This window comes from Carya illinoinensis, chromosome 11 (genome assembly GCF_018687715.1).
Source record: "Carya illinoinensis cultivar Pawnee chromosome 11, C.illinoinensisPawnee_v1, whole genome shotgun sequence".
In the NCBI taxonomy this organism is placed as follows: domain Eukaryota; kingdom Viridiplantae; phylum Streptophyta; class Magnoliopsida; order Fagales; family Juglandaceae; genus Carya; species Carya illinoinensis.
In genome coordinates, this window is record NC_056762.1 from 10437376 (window position 1) to 10459106 (window position 21731).

The 21731-nt window shown below is 33.9% G+C and overlaps 2 protein-coding genes across 2 annotated transcripts; one reads left to right on the forward strand and one right to left on the reverse strand.

Moving 5' to 3' along the window:
- The first annotated feature begins 714 nt into the window (after positions 1-714).
- On the forward strand, positions 715-4770 carry LOC122281169 (replication protein A 70 kDa DNA-binding subunit B). The gene is made up of 13 exons (XM_043092486.1): positions 715-732; positions 777-931; positions 1467-1613; positions 1737-1985; positions 2140-2317; positions 2428-2698; positions 2776-2878; positions 2954-3078; positions 3193-3271; positions 3357-3501; positions 3823-3983; positions 4090-4210; positions 4328-4770. The coding sequence occupies exons 2-13, from the start codon at positions 795-797 to the stop codon at positions 4526-4528; spliced, it is 1917 nt and encodes a 638-aa protein (XP_042948420.1). The 5' UTR covers positions 715-732; positions 777-794; the 3' UTR covers positions 4529-4770.
- A 728-nt stretch (positions 4771-5498) lies between these two features.
- On the reverse strand, positions 5499-13230 carry LOC122281170 (glycerophosphodiester phosphodiesterase GDPD6). The gene is made up of 8 exons (XM_043092487.1): positions 12948-13230; positions 11986-12164; positions 11001-11184; positions 10677-10751; positions 9712-9821; positions 8848-9066; positions 8072-8227; positions 5499-6001 (listed from the first exon to the last, which is right to left on the reverse strand). Exons 1-8 carry the CDS (start codon positions 12991-12993, stop codon positions 5756-5758), a joined length of 1215 nt encoding a protein of 404 aa, XP_042948421.1. The 5' UTR covers positions 12994-13230; the 3' UTR covers positions 5499-5755.
- Between the last annotated feature and the right edge of the window lie 8501 nt (positions 13231-21731).

Below are 21731 nucleotides of genomic sequence, written 5' to 3' on the forward strand. Positions count from 1 at the left end.
CTATCATCTGATACCACATTATGAGATGATGAGAAGATAATAAGAATTAAAATGATGAGTAGATTTTTTTCTATTTTCCAGATAATAAATTTGGCCATGCTTAGGTCCAAAATTGATAATTATAAGTTTGAAGATGCCCCAATTGTTTATGGGAAAGATTGAGCTTAAAATAAATAAAAAATTTCCACAATTTATGATTGAGTTTACAGCTTCTTTCGCTATATCTTTTTATAAATTATCAAATTTTTGACATATTTTTGAGATATTAAAAAAAAAACATATAAAGAATAACGAATAGTAATTAGGATTGAATCAATTGATAATAATCAATCATTAATTTTAATTATTGAATAATTGAGATACTTTGAAATAAGATTATGTGAAAATTTTAGATTTTTTTGGGTATATTTTTTTATGAAACTCATTTCAATGCAATGATATATTATTTAAAAAAAAAACAAAAAAAAACAAAAAAAAGGCTACATTCATTATTATCCCCAAGGCCCAATGGGCCCAGAGCTGAGTTGAAAAACAAACCCAGCCCAATCCACACATTCGTCAAATCCAAAATTGATAAAAGTGGACATTCGAAGCCGGAAATTACAATTGGCGCCAGGCGCGAAATTGAAAAACACCAAAACCACCAAAACTTGGCGCCGAAAGGCACAACTACAAGAATGCCTGAGCCTCTCTCCACCCCCCATCGTCAAATCCAAAGCAAAAACACTGTTTGAGAGAGAGAGAGAGAGAGAGAGAGAGAGAGAGAGAGAGAGAGAGAGAGAGAGAGAGAGAGAATGGCAATTTCCGTGACCCCAGAGGCGGTCTCGACTATACTATCAAACCCGTCGCCGGAATCTTCCTCTGATGTTCCGGATCTCGTTGTCCAAGTTGTTGATCTCAAGGCCACCGGTACTTCGGGTAATCGTTTCATGTGAGTTGTTCTCTTCTTGCCAATCCGCCTGCGCGTGTATATAACACACACACACACACACACACACGTATATCTGTTTTCTGGTCTGTGTTGCTTTTGGAGCCTCTTCCTTCTTGTGTTTCTACCTTACGAATGTAGAAACACTATCTCTGATCCGGCGATTAGGATTGATCGGATCCCCGATTTGATAGGTGGAAAATTACATCGATGTTGTTTATACTCGGAAATTTCTACATACGTCTGAGTTCTATTAGATTTGAATTTTTGAGTATCAATAATAATCTTGCGCTGAACTAATTGATAGTTCTTTGGCATAACCTCGCGCGTGCGTGTATTTTTTTGTTCTTCTTTACTGGAAATTTAGGGTTAAGCGCGGGTTGCTTACTAGCCCCAATGTCTGAGTTGATGATTTTGTGTAATTTTGTTACTATACTCAGCATGTCTAAATAAAGATTGTGGGGGTTTCACATAATTTTTTTTCTCTCGTTTTTTCAAACTTAAAAAGAAGCTTTTGACGCCCGCGTTCTGTATCCAGGTTTTCAGCTAGCGATGGAGAGAGGAAGCTAAGAGCGATTCTGCCATCGAATATGAGTACTGAAGTGATGTCGGGAAATATTCAAAACCTGGGTCTCATCCGCATCCTTGATTATACTCTCAATGACATTCCGAATAAGCCTGATAAGTAAGCATCCCTTCTGAAAAACTCCCAAAGAAGCCAATACTTACTGTCTTTTTAAGTTTCTGCAAGCCTCAGTTAGATACTAATTGTATTGGGTCTTGAATATTGCGTAATGCTGTTTTTCAGATACCTAATTGTCACCAAATGCGAGGTAGTTTCCCCTCCGCTCGAAATGGAGATCAAAACTGAGGTCAAGCTAGAAACGGAGATTAAGTCCGAGTGCCGGAGTGAGGGAACTGGCATTTTGTTGAAACCAAAGCAAGAAAATGAGATAAAGACTGAGATGAAAAGTGAAGGACCTGGCATTCTTTTGAAGACAAAGCAGGAGATCGTTGCAAAATCAGCTGCTCAGATAGTACACGAGCAACGGGAGAAGTGAGTATTGAATGTCATATGTCAGAATGTTAATATACGTTCGGAATGTAGAATTTGAATTAGCACCTACCTAGTGCTATTCTGCCTTCAAGTAATGCGTGCCCAAGGCTTAATGGTTTATGTGCATTGATATTCTTTCTCGTCTTAAATTCAGTATGGCCCCAGCTGCGCGGATGTCCATGACTCGAAGAGTTTTTCCTTTGGTATCCTTGAACCCATACCAAGGCAGTTGGACCATAAAGGTTCGTGTTACAAGCAAAGGGAATATGCGTACATATAAGAATGCTAGAGGAGAAGGCTGTGTCTTCAACGTGGAGTTAACAGATGAAGAAGTAAGACACCAAAATAGAAGACACTTTTACATTTCATTTTCCACTAAATCACAGAAGGTTTTTAGAATCTCATTTTTGGTAAATATGATATTTTGGTTTCTTTGTTTCAGGGCACACAGATACAAGCAACAATGTTCAATGAAGCTGCAAAGAAATTCTTTGACAGGTTTCAATTAGGGAAGGTTTATTATATTTCAAGGGGAACTCTAAAACTTGCCAACAAGCAGTTTAAGACAGTGAAAAATGATTATGAGATGACCTTGAATGAGAATTCAGAGGTAGAAGAGGCTGGCAATGAAGAAGCTTTTGTTCCTGAAACAAAATTCAATTTTGTCCAGATCGATCAGTTAGGTCCTTATGTCAATGCTAACGAGCTTGTGGGTGAGAATCGGTTCTTGGGATGTATTACTCATGTGTTAATGAATTTTTTCCTTGTATTTATTACTATATTTTTTCAGATATTATTGGAGTTGTTCAAAATGTGTCTCCTACAATGAGCATTCGGAGGAAGAGTAACAATGAGACAATCCCAAAGCGTGATATTACTGTTGCTGATGAGACGTAAGTAAATAGCCTGCACTTAATGCTACATTCATCTTCTGTGTCATGCTCAAGCCAAGAAAATCTGTTTTGCAGGAAAAAGACAGTTGTGGTCTCCTTGTGGAATGAGCATGCAACTAACTTAGGGCAGGAATTGTTGGATATTGCTGAGAAATCTCCTATCGTTGCAATTAAGTCCCTAAAAGTTGGGGACTTTCAAGGTACCAACTATTTCTTAAGCTTGAAATAACTCAAATATTGATGTATAATGTTCCGTATAAAGAAACGGCAACAGATTTTCCGTCTATAATGTTTTCCTTTATGTGATGTTCTAGGCGTATCTTTGTCAGCGATTAGCAAAAGTATAGTACTTGTAGATCCAGATATACCAGAAGCAAAGAAGTTGAGATCCTGGTATGTAATGGCCATATGGCTATTGGCTCATCTTCTTGCCTTTATGACCATGATTTTTAACTATATTTTTGTTTTTCCGGGACAGGTATGATTCCGAGGGTAAAGAAAGTTCAATGGCTTCTGTCAGCTCTGGTATGAGCCCATCATCAAGGAACGGATCGAGGTCAATGTACTCGGACCGAGTCTCCATTTCTTATATCACCAAAAACCCATCCTTGGGCGAGGACAAGGTATTATGATGAGCTCTTCATTGTAATTAATAGGAATTTCCTTTTTATTTTTTCAAGCACTTATAATATTAAAGAGTAAATATTTATTAAAGAGTTTACACATTGAAGCAAAATTTTACTTTAGATAGTTTTAACTTTTTGTGTTGGAGCAAATTGAATTCTCTTCTATGGGATTTTGCGGTGTTCTTAAAGGTTCCAATATGGTAGTAATATTAAACAAATTTTCCATGTTGTAGGACTAGAATCGGAAAGGTTGATTTCCGCAGCTTTACGTTGGGTTTTTTGTTTTAATAATCTGGGCTTTGTTTTTGTTCTGGGCAGCCTGTGTTTTTCAGCATTAGAGGATATATCAGCTTCATCAGGCCTGATCAAACGATGTGGTACCGTGCTTGCAAAACTTGCAGCAAAAAAGTGACAGAGGCTTTGGGGTCTGGGTATTGGTGTGAAGGGTGCCAGAAAAATGAGGAAGAGTGCAGATTAAGGTGACAAATCGGGAAATTTGATACGACTAGAATCAACATGCATGTAGAATTTTCAAAATTGACTTTCGAATTTACTTTTTGTACTTTATTTTTTTTTCTCTTTTAGGTACATAATGGTGGTCAAAATTTCTGATGGGAGTGGTGAAGCATATTTCTCTACTTTTAATGAAGAAGCGGAGAAAATTGTTGGGTGCTCTGCCGATGAACTGGATAAGCTGAAATCCCAGGTAAACTACCAATACAATCAATATGACTCATAAACCTAACATGAAAAGAAAGTAAAATGTTTGGTAACTTGTATCTACATCTTTGTGGTGAAACCTTTTAATCATACTTTTTTTCAGATGGAAGAAGAGAATTCATACCAACTGAAACTGAAACAAGCTACATGGAATCCTTATCTTTTCCGGGTTAGTGTTGCTCAGCACGAGTACAATAACGACAAGAAGCAGAGGATCACAGTCCGGGCTGTTGCTCCAGTTGATTTTGCTGCTGAATCAAGATTTTTACTGGAAGAGATATCCAAGATGAGAGTTCCTAAATAGGGTGACTTAGATTATTAGTATTATTATGCTGTTTTGGTAATAGTCCTTCACATCAATCTAAATCTTAGGAACAGTTTCTTAATCGAATGCTGATAAGACTAATCTTTATTTGCTTAAAAGTGTTGGCTGTCACACCATTGCTTGTAAAATATTTCCTTTCAGGTGTATGATATGGGTGCCTTTTTGTCTTCGGATTATCCTGCTATAGATTTCTATCACAAATGTCCTGATATAATGTTTAATGCTGTGGCATTGTAACTCTAATATCCTTTTTTTTTTTTTATTTTGGGAAAATGATAATTAATTTGACAACTGAATTTTACCATCGAGCAGTATTGCTTCGAATGGATAGAAATGACTGACTTTGCCCTCAAGCTCTAAGAATTAAACTCCAAAATGTATAGTTATGTTTTTATATAATCAAACAATCATATTGTCCCATTTTAGGCCATCTGAAACCAACTCTCAAGTGTTCATTCATCATAAGATATAAAACCTAAAATGAAGCAAGTCTTTGTGGTAGGAGGTAATTGAGAAATACCACTTCAATGGTTATTCTTTTTATGGTTTTATTGATTGGTGATGAGAAATTAGTCACCAACTGCAACTTAGTAATGAGTCAGTCAGTCATGGGGCGCAACATGTTGGCTCTCAAGAGTTGTCCCACTTAATTCTTAAAGATGGTTTCCCTGTAAATATGCCATCATGGCTTTCATAAGCATTTTAGATGCTTTGGTTTGGTTCTATGCAGGATTTTAATTGAATTCCAAACTCGACAATGTCATTTTTATTATCACTCCGAAAAGATTAGGATTCCCAAGAGAGGAAAAATGAAAACCCACAAGAAGGGGGTGATGCAAATTATGGAATTTTCACAGCATGAAATATGTGCAAATTCAGCTATGTTTTAAGTCAAAAACCAAAATACAAAAGAAAAAAATGTAACAAGCTATGCCTGAAAACCCAACCGTATACAAGATAACAAATTTTATTTAATCATATTGATAAGAAAACTGCTTTATCTGGACCCACATACAAGCTTGACTGCAAGCCAATTCCAAAACTTTGTACTACTGATTAGCTCAACAGATAAAGGGTTTATTAGGAGTCTGGGAGGAAAACAGCTGATAAATGACCTTGACTTGCTGAGTTTAAGCGACGCTGTTGTACGCTGAAAGTTCGTATAAAAATGATGATGCCATATAATCATAGGTACAACTTGCCTTTTCATACCTTTTCATAGGAAGTGACCATCAATGCAATTTTATGTAGTAGCTTAGAAGCTCTATCATCACTATTGTTTAAAGAAAAAGAAGAGGTCCATTCCTGATAATTATTGAGGCTGCCTGTGAAGTCCGTAAATAGTCCATCAACTCCTATCTTATTAATCCAATAATCATATTCCTGATATGGGTCTTGATGAAAGTTCAAGTGTAAGAACTGGTTCTCATTTTGGTAAGTGTATGGGTGCACCTGCATTGAAATCACCATGCCAAATATGCAATTCAGCTCAAGAACTTGGTGAAAAACTTTGAAATGTCAGAGAAAGTCACAATTTCTCAGCCAACAAATCTGAAAGAAGAAAATGAGATAAAACTGATTTACAAACAACGGGATCCGTAGAGCCATGCAGTATCAGTATCTAAAACATTATATTTCTGACTAAAATATTTACTTTTTTTTTTCTTTTCTCTCTTTTTACAAGTGAAGATAACAAATGTTAATAAAAGAGGCCAGGGGTGCAAACCAAGCACATAGGAAGTAGACAAAGCAAAACACCTTGTTAAGGCGAGGAAGGAGAACAAGAGTTCAGAAAATCTACAGCAGATGAGAAGTGTTGCTAGTGTTTGTCCAATTCTACAGCGATTTGAGCATGGAGGCATTTAACTCTAGTGACGTTCACTCGTGATCTTCAAAATCATGGATGTTTCTTTCCTTCCTCATACCTTACATTGACACAAAGGAGCAATCCGCCATACCTGTGCCTTTAATCCTGAAGAGGTGGAAGAATGTGGCTTAGAAAGCCCTAGCAACTTAACTATGAAGCAACAAATGGTCGATAGTTTCCCAACACTAGTACATTTAGTAGCAATCCATCATCTTACCTCTTTCTCAAATTTGAAAACATGGGGTTAAAGGCAGAGGGTTTTGTGGACAAGGTAAAGAAGTGGTGATTGATCTATGCTACAATGGATCCCTAGTTTTGTATTTTCTTGCAAGTTGAAAGCTTTCAGAAAATATCTGATGAAATGGAACGAGGAGCATGAACATTTTTTCTTTCTATCGGTATTGCAGACTTGTTGAGAACCAGAAATCTACTATTGAGAAATGTTAGCAATCTTGATGGCATCATGGAAGGGAGAGCCTTATAGAAGAGGTGTTATGAGAAGTTATTGCTAGAAAATTAGAGCAGATAATCCTGAAGGGGGAAGTGAGCTGGAGACAGAAATCTAGAGTGTATGGTCCAATTTTACAACCGTCTGTACTCTTAATGGTTCAGCTGGTGGCCGAAATTGGATGTACTTTCATTTGATGCTTTTGGGGTGGAGGAAGCCACGTGGATGGAAAGCGAGTTTGAGGAAAGTGAGGTTCTTGAATGAAGATTTCAAGGAGAATATTGAAAGAGAGCTGGTGCCCAAGACCAGAGTGCTTTGATTTTCTATTGAATGCATCCTTGTAATTTGTGAAATATTCTTAGAGAAGTATATTGAAACTAAATTAGACCTGAATCCGAAATTTCACTGGCCATACAAAAAAACCCATAAATTAATATCAAACAACGTTCACTACCCAAACCATGCAATTATCACTTGCAACAACCTCGGTTACCTTTTGATATGTGTCACTTGATAAGGCATATTAAACCAGAAAAATTGACCAATCCTAAAGTTGTAAAAGAACTTGTCCAAAAATGATCACAATGAAGAATAACCATTGAAAAAACTTTTCATAGAATATCAAGTTCCATACATCTTATAATTTTTTCTTTAACGAAAGAGACGCATATGTACAGCTCCATATAGGCATTCCTTAGATCAATTCATGATATTCTCTCTCTCATGTATCTGAGTGTTGTTAATTTGTGGCTGGACCAATGATAAGTATTGATCATTGTGAATGCTGTTGTAACACAGCAGTGCCAGGCATTTTTATTCAATGGGAAGAAAACTTTCAGGGATCCAATACTTACCATTTGCTTACAGCATTGGCCACAAGCTCAGTAATTAGGGGGAAAACTATTCCATTATATTAACAATTTTGTTCTGGTTATTCACCGAGTGCCACAGACTGTTTGAAAGAAATGGCATCATCTTTTAACCCAGTTTGTTATTCAACATTTGAACTGTAAATTAAGATGGCACGCATTATTTCTTGTGTTCCACTGTTCAGTCTGATGGGAAATTATCAAAGCAAAAAGGAAGCTGGAGAGACTGGTAAACAGATTAATGCAGCATTAAACAAAAATGACTATTGATTGCAAAAATTTTGAATTATTTATATAACTAACCATAAAAATAATAGCTTTTGACAGAAGAAATGTACCTGTAGGTTATGGGAGTGTGCTTGAGCAACAAGATCAGTAGGTGTTTGCAAATAATTATCTTCAACAGGAACCACAGTATCCTTCCAAGGTCCAATGCCCACCACATATTTCCTAATGTAGTCAAAGTACTTATCTGAAGTAATTTCCCAGTATGACTGCACATCATTAATGTCATTTTATTCCCACAGGAATCCAAATATTGGAAATTTTATAATGGAAGAATAAAACATACTGCATAACCAGGAATTGGTGAAGAAGTTTTGGATGAACATTTAAGGTTAAAAAAATGAAAGAAATAGAACATAGATTCTGAACCGGAAAGCCATGAATCATGGCCATAGAATGAGTTTTATGTGATGCCAAGTTTCTATCGACTATGGACTCATTACATAACTTTCCTTTTAAGGAAGGTAGAAAATATAAACCGTATGTAAAGTGTAAGTAAATAGATTCTGCTATAGGATATATGGTTTTTGTAGACATTCATTTGCTGACAAAAGGTAAATATTTATTAAACAAAGACTGATAGAACTGCTAGGACATTGCTTTTCGTTGACAGTTAATTAAGATTTGCATGATCTACACATGTAAATACTCCAGAATATTTTAGCATATGTTCACTCTCGGAAAGGACCTAAAGATATATGAAATGTTTCAAAGATCATCACCTCACCAAGTCCAAATTAATCCAAAAACTTATAAAACATATGCAGAGAAGTTAACAAATAATTGTGTTTGTTGTCAATAGGGAGGTTATGCAAGTGAGAATACAAACCTGATCAGTGTCTTGAGTTGGAACAGTAATATCATGAATTAATAAAATCTTGGGCAAGTCTGTCAGATTTGAGGCATATATAAGTGAAGTAGGGGCAAATGACTGAATGAATACAGGTTGTGCCAACCACTCTTTTGACAGGTATGAACCCTTGTATCCATACTTCTTGAGTGTCTCCACAAACTTGTCTTCAAATCTCTTACCACCGGGCCATTTCACCTGTTGATGGTATCGATTGATATGTTAGGGGAAGATGAATTAGTGTATAAAAGCATGTATAGCAATAAAAAAACCACATCATTCACTCCCCTGTTATATGCGATTACAAATTAATATTAAATGATATATGTAACCAAAATTAGAGTTATTAAATAAAAAGGATATACTAATTAAGCTAATTCCTAACGCATCTTTGTGGTTATCTCAACTCATGCCTTTTTAGTTTTCTAACCAATTGATTTCTTGAAGTAATTGAATTTTAGAGGAAGTTATTGGGCCTATAAGTTATTGTCTTGAGGGATGGGCTACTTTGGCATACTATACAAAGAGCTCTTGGCCCCTCTCTCCACTCAGGCAAATTTTGTAAAGTTTCTTACAACAAACATAGAAAAGAGCGACGAGTGAGGAGATCAAGGTGCTTGATAAAATTTTTGGAGACCAATGTGATAACAATCTTCTCAAAGGTTTCATTATTGTCTAACAGCTCAAAGTATGTTAACTTAGTTACAGATGGTATTTGTATTTACTAAATTTAGTTATTCCTATGTATCACGAACATCTCCAAGTACTCGTGGTGAGTTTTAAAGCAAAGATATTTGTTCTGCACAACCATTTTTTGGCAGAACTTAGGAAGATATAACTCACTTGCTGGTTAATAAATACAGGATTCTTAATCTCTGGATATATTCCAACAACTCTGGTAGCATCCAGTGCAATTGAAATGTACTCTTCAAAAGTAATAATGGTAAATTGTCCTGAGGAATAAAGCACAAAGGTAACCAGTTAAATATTTTAATATCTGGCCCAGCTGAAAGGGAAAATATTTTCCTTGAAAATGAAAGATAAAGTGAAGAAACAACAATGCCATAAAATTGAATAAAAAATCGTATAGCCTATCATACACAAAGGTTTGATATGAGGATCTAGGCAACCATGACCAAGGTGCAAGATATTCTTCTTGTTTTAACTAAGGATTATGATTTGATGTGAGGTATAAGCATACAGATTAGATTTTCACAAAGATACACAGACAACATGCAAAATTTTGAAAATAAAAGATGGGACAACCTTGGGCTACATATGTTTGACCTCTTTGTTCTTGTAATACCACAAACTTAAATTAAATGACAGTATAATATTTTATTTTAGTGGTTCAACAATATTTTGATATTAAGACAAATCGTACAAAAAAATTTCTAAATATCACTTTGAATATAATTAACAAGAACAAATTATTTGAAATTTAAATCTAACTCACATATCATCTAATTTGCCCAAGGGGCCAAGAGAAAAGCTTAGCTATAAGCTTTAGACTTACATCAAGGCAGTGGCTACCAGAGGCAACCCAAAGCCAATCAAGTGTGACTTGTAGTATGATGCACTCTGGGTGCATAATACTATTTAGCCACTGATGCACTACATACTAATAACTGGTTATAGCCACTGTTACATGATCTAGTGAAATCAAGAAGGGGAATTTCTTTTCTCACGAAATGTAGCAAACCATGAAAAAACATCATTCAGAGCAGAGAATAAATTTTACATGATCTAGTGAAATTAAGAAAGGAATTTCTATGCTAAAAATTATTTATCCAAAAAGAGAAACTAACCATTATATTGTTGATCTCGAAAAGGATACCTCTGTCTCACCCGCAGTGACTTCAGTTCTTTTATTGTGAAATCAACTGCACATAATTAAATTAATGTTCAAATTTTTTGAACTCAAATAAATCTTTGTAACGGGACAAACTAACAGTAGGAGAAAAGGGCATTGAAGACAACAAGATACTCGTATAGACACACACACATGTACACAGAGTGCAAGTTTGTTGGTAGCTTATAAATTAAGCTTAACCTTTTAGCCAGCTAGACTATGTGATGAATCTTTGGAATGCAATGATAAAAGGAAGTTGCAAGCTTAATGGCTTCCATACCAGTAAAAAAGCCAGTGGTGTTGTTCCCTTGGACTTCATAGGTCCTTTTACGATTGGCGAACTCCTTGTGTTGATAAACATCAGTAGTATCATCGAGTGTAACATCGTGGAAGCATATAAGAACGCCATCTTTGGAAGATAGTATATCTGTTTCAATGAAGTCTGCACCCTCTTCAATAGCTCTCTGCAAGAATAAGTAATTTTCATGGCAATATTTATGAGGTTAGAGAAGAGGCTCATCAAGTTAGGAAAAACACTATGCCCAAAACTTTGTTTCCAATATGGTTTCTCATAATTAAATTGGCATAGCTGACAAAAAATGAAAAGGATAATGTTTTTTATACCACTACAAATGTAAGCAAGTCTACATCTTATGCACATGAACAGGCACGCGCATGCAGAGCTAAAAGCTCAATTTCACCCACACCCCACACAAATCCCACATTTTATGCATATGTTTTGAACTTTGATTGTTGTGGATTGTAAACTTGTTTTAAGTAACTAACCAACATAAATAAGTTCATTTATAGAAGGTTAAGCAACCATTTACAGAAGGAAAATACTTTAGCCACAAAAGTAAACCTACAAACTTATGTGGCTTGATATGGTGCGTCAGATTGTAAAGTTACTTTTATTATAAAGCAGATCAAACGGATTTCAGGAAGCCACATTAGTTTGTAGGTTTATTTTGTGTAATCTCTTTATGTTTGTTTCTTTTTACAAAAATGTGATTGTGGGTTTATTTTGTGTAATCTCTTTATGTCTGTAGCAATTCTTTTATAGAAATGTAAAATTGGAAACTTTTAGCTTAGTGATTTTATCTTTATGTCCATAGCAATTCTTTTTACAGAAATGTGAAATTGGAAACTTTTAGCTCAGTGATTTTATTTCACCTATCAGCATGAACTGATCAACCTCAAAATCACATACATATAGAATGTTTGAAAAATATAAAAATCTACCAGATGGGCATGCCCACAATTACCATGTATGCTGGAGCAGTTTCTTCAGGAATCTCTCCATTTGAACCTCGATGTGCTATGTTGTATGGACGAGAAGTTTGTAACGGCTTTCTAGTGCCCTCAGCTACTTTACTAGGGAGTGGATAGAGGGGCCTTGCAGTGCACCCGACAATGAACAATAGAAATAGCAATGGGGAAAAGCCTGCAAAGTATATAATACCAAAATATGACTATACAATAAGCTTAACTAAGAATCAGAAAGGGACCTAGATATAATTGGCATAAAAAAAAAAATGCATATTTCCACACCCAAAAGAAAAGGACTAGTTCTTTGTTGCAATTATCAGAGTTTAAACACAAGGTAACCATAAAATGCTATAAAGGAACCCAATATAGGTTGTAAAATGAAAACTGGACCATGATTTGTTGGTCAAAAGTGCAAATATCCCTTTGCATATCCAACCTACAGCAAACACATTATGCCATGTTATACTAAAATTGGCGTCCGACTGTTCAGAGTGGCAACCTCTCATTGGCCACATTAAAAAGGGAAAAACTAAATTCCAGTTCATACGCAACAACCTTTGTCCAAAAATAGTTCAAATCGAATGTCCAATGTCTGATAAAAGCAACAAGGGAAGATCATGCAACTGCTAAACAAGAAAAACGTATCAGAAGCATGTCAAACAAACCAAAAACTCAAAAATCAAAAACAAATAGATCAAAAATAAAAATTGCAACTCACCGTTAAAACTTTTTTAAATTTCCGTATAAAATATAATAAATAATTTCACTTTTTTAAATTTCAATGTAAAATTAATATTAAAAAATTAATATTATAATAATATTTATTATTATTCAAAATATCTCGTCTAACCAAACCGTCCTCAGTAATCATTCATAAATTCATCAACAGCAAGGAAACGAAAGATTCGAGGAAAGAAGAAGAAGAAGCATATAACGTAAGGATAGTAATGAAGCTTACAGGGTGAGAAAACCATGGCCATGGAGTTGACCCTTCTTTTCTCCATCACTTTGAGCTGTGTTCTTCGAGTCTTCTTCGTCAACTTCTTTCCTTCTCAGTCACGTCCCGGACTTCCGAGGTTTTGAAAGATGGCCGCGGGTTCGTGTCGATGCAAAATGAGTTAAAAAGAGAAGAATATACTTTAAATAGATGCTATTTTCCTAAGACCAGAACACATTTTTCAAAGTCACAAGGATGGTGGGTTTGAATAGAAGATGAGACGCAGTTCAGGCCGTTGATCTCTTAGAGATCGGAAGCACGTAGGGTGGAGAATGGTTTGGTTGCATGAGGTATGAACGTGACTGTTATTTTAGTGTGCTGATTTCGGACAGTAAAAGAGAATGATTGGTGATAGGGTGGTGATAGGGTGAGCAAATTGACAAATTCTCATTGGCTGCGTCTGATTTTGCATTATCTCAAGTCAGATGATGCTGACGTGGATACATCATCGTGGCTAGGGAGCGGGCTCCTCTACCGCTTGAGACCGCTGCATCTGATCGCTAGAATATTTTGCTATTTTTTTTCCTTTTTTTAATAATATTTTTAAAAATAAAAAATATATCAATACAATTAAAATCATTTCCTTAATTATTAAATAAAAAAAACTTTTTAACTAATGGTCAACTAGAGTGGTCAACAAAGAATTACATAGAGAGATACTTAGGATCTCAATAATGGGTCTCGAGCATTTCTCCCGAGTATGTATTTTCATTTTTTTATTTAATAATTAAGAAAATATTTTTAATAATATTTTATTTTTTTAAAAAAAAATATTTAAGAATACAAAAAAATAAATAAATGAAAACAAATAAGAAAAAATAAGGTCAAGTTTTATTGGATTTAGGGAAGAGATACTTAGAATATTCACATGCATGTTGTCCATTGACTATTATTATTTTTGTTTATAGACCATTGAACATTCTTTCTAATCTCATCTAAAATCAGGGTGAATTTGGGTGTTAAGAAGTGTTTATGAGAGTTGTGAATAGTAATAAAAAGTAGGTAAAAAGTAATAATAAAGTAATGAATAGTAATAAAAAAATAGGTAAAAAGTAATTAATAGTAATAAAAGTAAGTAAAAATTAATAATAAAATAATAAATAGTAATGAGAAGTGTTGAGGAGAATTGAGGTACTCTTATACCCAAATACACCCTTAATTTACCTTTCGTGAATGACTCTGGTAAAAGGACCTTATACATGTGTAGGATGATGCTACATCTACTGAAAGTGGCCACCGAATACTATTTTTTGTCCAAACATTTTTTAAACTCCCTTAAACCTTTAATAGCCACTCTCGGTGACCACCATCGGTAGTATCATTCATATATGTGTGTATAATATAAAGTTATTCTAGAAGTTGAAAGAAGCACACCTCTTAATATGGATTTTGTGTCAAAAAGTCCTAAACAAATATTTTTAAAGTTTTCCTATGGTTTATAGTTAGATGTCCTTTATCAGATACCATAGGAAGCATCCATTAGCATTAAAGTGTAAGAAGGATTCTATCCTTTTGCATGCTTCTTAGAAATGAATTAATTCTAATAATTTTCTTTTTCTATAGTATGTATCTCAATTCACCAAAATCTTTTGCCTAATATAAAATTTTAAATAATATTTATCCATCTCTTATGAGGATGCTTAGAGATGGTGTCTCCATATCCCCAATTCCCATATGAAAAATATAAAAAGAAAAAGAAAAGCAAATGTTTTGGTATCAATATAGTATTGAAGTTGTTTGACAACAACCATATATTTTAAAGGTTGGTCCATTGACAGTGAAATTTTGAGGGTGAGAGAAACACTTCAATGGAGAGAGTAATCAAATGTCAATGCCACGTTGCACTTTTTGAGTTGTGCCTTATTAAACAAACAAACAAATGTGCTTTCAGTGAAGTTGAATTCTTTACCAGCATGGGCTATTACTTTATTTCATCAGAATCTTTCCTGTCACTACCCCAAACCATTTTAATTATTCTATTACAATTCAACTAATTAAATGCCAAGGTTCATGTCATATAATATATACATACATACATACATACATACATATATATATATATTTATCCCGGGAGCAATTATACTCTTTATTCTAAATCTTATCATTTTCGATCATTCTTGTTGACACAAGACATTTTAAAGAGCTCCTAAAATCAAGGGGAGCTGGAGACTCATTCCTACGAACGGTCTCCGTGAGAAACCGTCAATATTCTCCCACTTGGTCCACACTTCTAATCTAATATCTCATCTTAAATCCAACGATAATATGTAATGAGTAATAAGTGCACGAATCATGGTGATAAGTCCTCTATTGACAAGTATTACCTTTCCATGTATTACTATGTATTTATTTCTTAAATATCATAATTTATGTGGTAACAATTTCTTAATGAATAAACCCTATGTTTATTCTTGGTCCAACACTGATGATTTTTCTCAAAATTAAATTAAGGCGCACATCAATATGAGAAAAACATCAGAATACTTTAGATTTTCATTAAAATAACATTGTTCATAAAATGAAAAATTACATAATGGAACCAAGTCCCATATTCACTACATGATCCTTGAATTTCAATGATGGCATGCCTTTAGTCAAAGGATCAGCTATCATTAACTCAGTGCTTACGTGCTCAATGACTACTTTCTTTTATTTTACACGTTCCCTTATAACTAAATACTTAATGTTGATGTGTTTAATTTGACTCTCATTATTGTTGTTCTTGGCCATAAAAACAGCAGCTGAATTGTCGCAATATATTCTCAATGGCTTACTGATAGAGTCCATAACTCTAAGTTCAGAAATGAAACTCTTAAACCATACACTATGTGAAGTAGCCTCAAAACAGGAGACGGACTCAGTTTCCATAATGGAAGTGGCAATCAAAGTCTGCTTGGCACTTCTCCATGATACAGCTCCACCGGTCATAAAAAGAAAAAATGTATTCTGATGTTGATTTGCATGAATCAATACAGCCAGCAAATTCAGAATCTGAGTAGCCAATTACTTTTAGATTGTCGGTCCATCTGTACATAAGCATTGAGTCTTTGGTTCCTTGAAGGTATCTCATTACTTTCTTTGTAGCTCTCCAGTGGTCGAAACCTAGATCACTCTGATATTATCCCAACATTCCTACAGCAAATGCAATGTCAGGTCTTGTGCAGACCTGAACATACATTAGGCTTCCAACAGTAGAAGAATATGGAATGTTCTTCATTTGTTCTCTTTCAATATCGTTTCTTGGACATTGATTCAAATTGAACCTATCATCCTTCACAATGGGGGCTACACTTGGTGAACAATCCTTCATTCGAAATCTCTCTAAAAATTTATTAATGAAGATTTCTTGAGACAGACCTAAGATATCTCGAAATCTGTCTCTATAGATCTTAGTGTCAATGACATAAGATGCCTCACCTATATCCTTTATATCGAAATTTTCAGGGAGAAATTGTTTCACCTCATGTAGCATGTATTTGTTATTGGTTGCTAGTAAAATGTCATTCACATATAAAACAAGAAAACAGATTTTACTCCCACTGACCTTCTGGTATATACATTGATCCATAATGTTTTCTACAAAACTGAATGAAGAAATTACAGTATGAAATTTCAAATACCATTCGCGGGATGCCTGTTTTAAACCATATATGGACTTCTTAAACTTGCAAACCAATTGCTCACCATCACTAAAGGGGAATCCTTCAGGTTGTTTCATGTAAACCTCCTCCTCTAGATCTCCATTAAGAAATGTTGTTTTCACATCTATTTGTTACAACTCTAAGTCAAAATAGGCTACTGATGCCAAAATAACGTGTAAGGAATCTTTCTTAGATACCGGAGAGAAAGTCTCCGAGTAATTACTTCCTTCTTTTTGAGTGAATCTCTTAGCAACTAGTCTTGCCTTGTATCTCTCAATGTTTCCCAATGAGTTTTTCTTTGTCTTAAAAACTCATTTATATCCAATGATTTTTACTCCATTAGGCAACTCAACAAATCTCAGATTCTGTTACTTTTCACAGAATTCATCTCTTCCTTCATGCCATTATATCATAATTCTGATTTTTTGCAACTCATGGCTTGCGAAAATGACTCGGGATCATTTTCGACTCCAGTGTTGTAGCCAGATTCTTGTAGATATACAACATAATCATCAGAAATTGTTGATCTCCTAGGCCTAATAGATCTTCTTAATGTTGTACCATCATATATTCTTGAGAAGTATGTGGTGCAACTTGTTGTTCAAGAGTTCTTGGCAACTCTGAACCACTTGATCTACTGGAATGTTGTCAACAGCTTGTGGAACTTTAACGATTAGTTGTTCAACCCCAGTTTGTACTTGAGAGGTGCTGTGAATAATAACCAATCTATCACTTGAGGTAGAAGGTTGAGATTCTAAATGATCATTCTCAGAAACTATGTTCCTGGTTTGATCGCTCCCACTGATCAAGTCATTTTCAAAAAACTTTGCATTTCTTGATTCCACAATTCTGGTGTTGTGAGATGGACAATAAAATTTGTAACATTTAGACCCTTCAGCATATCCACTGAAATACCCACTAATGGTCCTTGGATCCAGCTTCTTCTCTTGTAGATTATAAATTCTTACTTCAGACGGACATCCCCAAATGCGCATATGTCGCAAACTCATTTTCCAACCTTTCCATAATTCAAATAGCATTTTAGGAACATCTTTGGTTGGAACTTGGTTTAATATATATACTTTTGTCTTAAGTGTTTCAGTCTACAAGGATTTAGGAAGATTGGAACTGCTAAGCATACTTTGCACCATGTCCAATAATGTTCGGTTTCTTCTTTTTGTTATACCATTTTGGTCCGATGAATCAGGCATGGTGTATTAGGCAACAATTCCATGCTCTTAAAAAACTTTGCGAATGGTCCAGGTGCTTGTCCATCCTCTGTGTATCTACCATAATATTCTCCACTTCTATCTGATCTCATGATCTTAATTTGCTTACCGCATTATTTCTCTACTTTAGCCTTAAAGATCTTAAATGCGTCTAATGCTTCATTCTTATTATAAAGCATGTAGAGATACATATATTGTGAGTAATCATCTATAAAAGAGATAAAATATTTCTGACCATGTGAGTTCATATCTGGACTACATATATCAGTATGTATGATTTCTAATATGTCTGAACTCCTATTGGCACATTTCTTTGACTTGTTGGTCTGCTTTCCCTTTCTACAGTCCACATAAGTCTCAAAATCAGTAAAATCCAAAATATTTAGTACTCCTTCATTTACTAATCGTTTAACTCTTTCTATGGAGATATAACTTAATCTCTAGTACCACAGTTTTAAGGAATTCTCATTAATAACACATCTTTTAGTGCTAGTGTGAACATGCATTGAGTCATAAGTGGTATTGTTTTGTAAATTATGTAGTAAAGACCATCAGACAATGTTCCATTTCCAACACAATCATATTTATAAAATAAACTAAAGGTTGAATTTGAAAAATTAAAGGAATATTCAAAAATTAAAAGCCGTGAAACTGAAATAATATTTCTAGAAAAACTTGAAACATAAAAGGTATTTTCTAATTTCAAAACAAATCCACTACTCAAAATTAAATAGCAAGTTTCTATAGCTTCCACATGCGAGCCCATCTTGTTTCCTAATAAGATGTTTTGCTCACTTCCCACTTGCTTCCTTAGGTTTTGCAAACCTTGCAAGGAATTCGAAATGTGGATTGTTGATCAAGAGTCAATCCACCATGTATTAATATTGACATTAACCATATTAGATTCATAACAAACAAACAATGTTGGATTACCTTTGTTCGTAAGCTATTTCTAAAATTTGGCACGTTCCTTCTTCATGTGTCCCTTTTTTTTTTACAGAAGAAACACTTAGAATCTTTTTTTATTCCAGCACCAATTTGGAGAAGTATTTTACATTTCCTTTTCTTGTTGGCTTGAGATTTTCCCTTTCCATACGTTGCCAGCATTACACTTTCTCCTTGTTCTATCACCAGTCTCCCTTCCTCTTGAACACACATGGTCATTAGTTCATTGATTGACCAATTATCTTTATGTGTATTGTATGAGATTTTGAAGGGTACATATTGGTGCATAAGGGTGTTCCAGATATAGTGCACCAGGAAAGATTCCGATATTTCAACCTCAAGTTTCTTCAATTGAGCCACAATGTCTCTAATTTGCATGATGTGCTCGTGCACACCTTTCACATTAGTGAGCCTTGGGGATGAGAACTTCATGAATAAAGTGCTTGCTAGTGCTTTGTCTGAAGTGACAAATTGATCATCAATATCTTTCAGTAAGTCTCAGACCTTTCATGATGATAAATAGAACCACGAATACTAGCAGAAATTCTAGTCTTAATGAGCATCATGTTGAGGCGATTAGATTGCTTCCATTGTTTATAAAGCATGATGTCCGCTGCAGTACTGGTATCAGTGAGTACTGGTGGTTTGTCTTTCTTAATAGCATAGTCTATATCCATCTACCCTAAATGAAGAAGAATTCTCTCTTTCCAGACTTTATAGTTATCTCCCTTAAGTTCAAGGATATTATAACGAATATCAGATAGATTTGCAGGTTGTACAACTGCACAAATTATAGATTACATGCTTATATTAAAACTGAGGTCTAAATAAAATTTCATGGTTTACCAATGTAAATTATGCTTAAAAATTGAATCTAATGACATAAAAATTGCCTATGAGCTAAATTTTTAATTCAAACAGATTTAATTATTCTTTATGATAGATTTTATCAAATTATTTACTCAATAATCATGTATAAGGTCTATTTTACTGCAAAAAAAAAAAAAAAAATAGTACTACTAAGTTACCAGGAAAGATTTGTCTTTTCTAAACAGAACTTCAAGATTTCCAGAAAAGATTTGAGGAATCACAATGGTCTCGTTTAAAATTTAGTCTCCTAAACAGAACCTTCTTAGATGTACACATTCATACTCCTATATCAAATATTCCATTAATGATTATAATTTGATATATATTCTTTCTAATATTAAACTTAATGATAAAACTATCAAATTATTAATTCATAATTCTTGTGGGTAAGTTATGAACAATTTGATATTTTATCTTAATTAATCATATAATAAAAATTCTTGTAGGATAAAATTTATTATACTAAGTATGATTAATTACAATTAATGATTAAATATTATTTATGTGATCCTAATCAATCAAAATATATGATTTTTATTTAACTAAAGATGCTGTGGCTATTCTTTAATTAACCAAAAATCATATTGATCACTAGACATTATACCTTTAATGCATAAGGATTAACTAAATATGAGAATAATTATAAATTGCATAATTTTAACTAAAATTAACATGTTATTATTATGCACAGAATATTCTCGCAATTTAAGTATAAACATTGCATAATTAAAACTATATATTATGCATAACATTTAATTTCATGCTTTTAAATGTATATATATACTCATAAAAAATGCACATATTAATTTAGAACAGGAATAATCAATTCATGCAAACTAAATATGAGCATAATTATTAATTTTGCACAATAATCATCTAATTTTCACACAATTAAAACAAATAATAACTATATGCAAAAATGAGCAAAATTTATAGCATGACCAAAACAAATAAACATGCTAAATAAACTACAAGTCCTCCATTTTCTTTTAATTTTTTTTATAAAAGAAACTGATATAAATGGCATGTCGTTTTTCCAAAATGACAAACGACTTGTCGTTTTTCTCCTACACGGATTCAATACTGCCTTCCTAAACGACATGTCGTTTAGACACATAGTTAATCAAAAGGCACCTCAACTAAATGACATGTTGTTTAGATTTAGGCTACCCACTAAACTACATGTTGTTTAGTTCTATACAAATTCAGCAGCCACTAAACCACATGTCGTTTTTTTTTTTTAACAAAATGACATGTCGTTTTTGGTCGTCTTCAACCTCCATAAATGAACAGTAACTCCAAAAAATCATTCCGAAAATCATATTTTTGACGTCAACAATTAATATTTTTTTCTCAGAAAGCTCATAAAATGTTGTTTTGAATAAAAAACAACCCAAAAACAAAAATCAATTTCTTTAAAAATTACGGCTAAAAATAGAGACAAACAGAATATCTATACAAGCATCAAGGCAGAGATAGAACCTTGCTTTGATACCAAATGTAAACTTAATAATGATTTTATAATGCTGAATTAAACACTTAATAAGAATCAAAACTGAAAATATACAAGAAATTGTACCCCCAGCCATTGATGCTTATTCTGTAAAGCCCCGTTTCTGGAGGTCCAGAACTGTAACACTCCATTCCGAAAGGTCTGAAAAGTTAACTCTTATTCATTAATATCAACTTCAATATCACAACTATAAAATCCAAAGAACTCCATAAAATCTTAATTTATTCACTCAACCCAAATATTCAAGTTTTTTCAAAGGGACAACAAAGAAATTCTCAATAACATAAATTAAAAACTCTCAAAAGACTCGAAAATATCCTTAACTCATCAAATCAAAATATCCGAAAATAATTCAATTTACTAACTACGACTCTCAAATAAGTACTCGTACCCTTGAGCACTTATTCCACTACGATCATCACACCTTGCTAAAACTTCTACTCTTGTTCACCAGCTGAACCATCAAAATTATTATTTGGAGATAAGGGGTGAGTTATCAACAACTTAGTAAGCAAAGAACATATACTAGTGTGTAAATATGAGCATT

What these genes read in the sequence shown, in the direction of transcription:
- LOC122281169 (XM_043092486.1), top strand. Translation starts at nt 795, where the DNA reads ATGGCAATTTCCGTGACCCCAGAGGCGGTCTCGACTATACTATCAAAC. An exon ending in CATCCTTGGGCGAGGACAAG is followed by an intron (nt 3,502 to 3,822) that starts GTATTATGATGA and finishes TGTTCTGGGCAG; the next exon opens with CCTGTGTTTTTCAGCATTAG. An exon ending in TGGATAAGCTGAAATCCCAG is followed by an intron (nt 4,211 to 4,327) that starts GTAAACTACCAA and finishes ACTTTTTTTCAG; the next exon opens with ATGGAAGAAGAGAATTCATA.
- LOC122281170 (XM_043092487.1), bottom strand. Translation starts at nt 12,993, where the DNA reads ATGGAGAAAAGAAGGGTCAACTCCATGGCCATGGTTTTCTCACCCT. An exon ending in CACCACTGGCTTTTTTACTG is followed by an intron (nt 10,752 to 11,000) that starts GTATGGAAGCCA and finishes AATTATGTGCAG; the next exon opens with TTGATTTCACAATAAAAGAA. An exon ending in TCGAGATCAACAATATAATG is followed by an intron (nt 9,822 to 10,676) that starts GTTAGTTTCTCT and finishes TTTATTCCTCAG; the next exon opens with GACAATTTACCATTATTACT.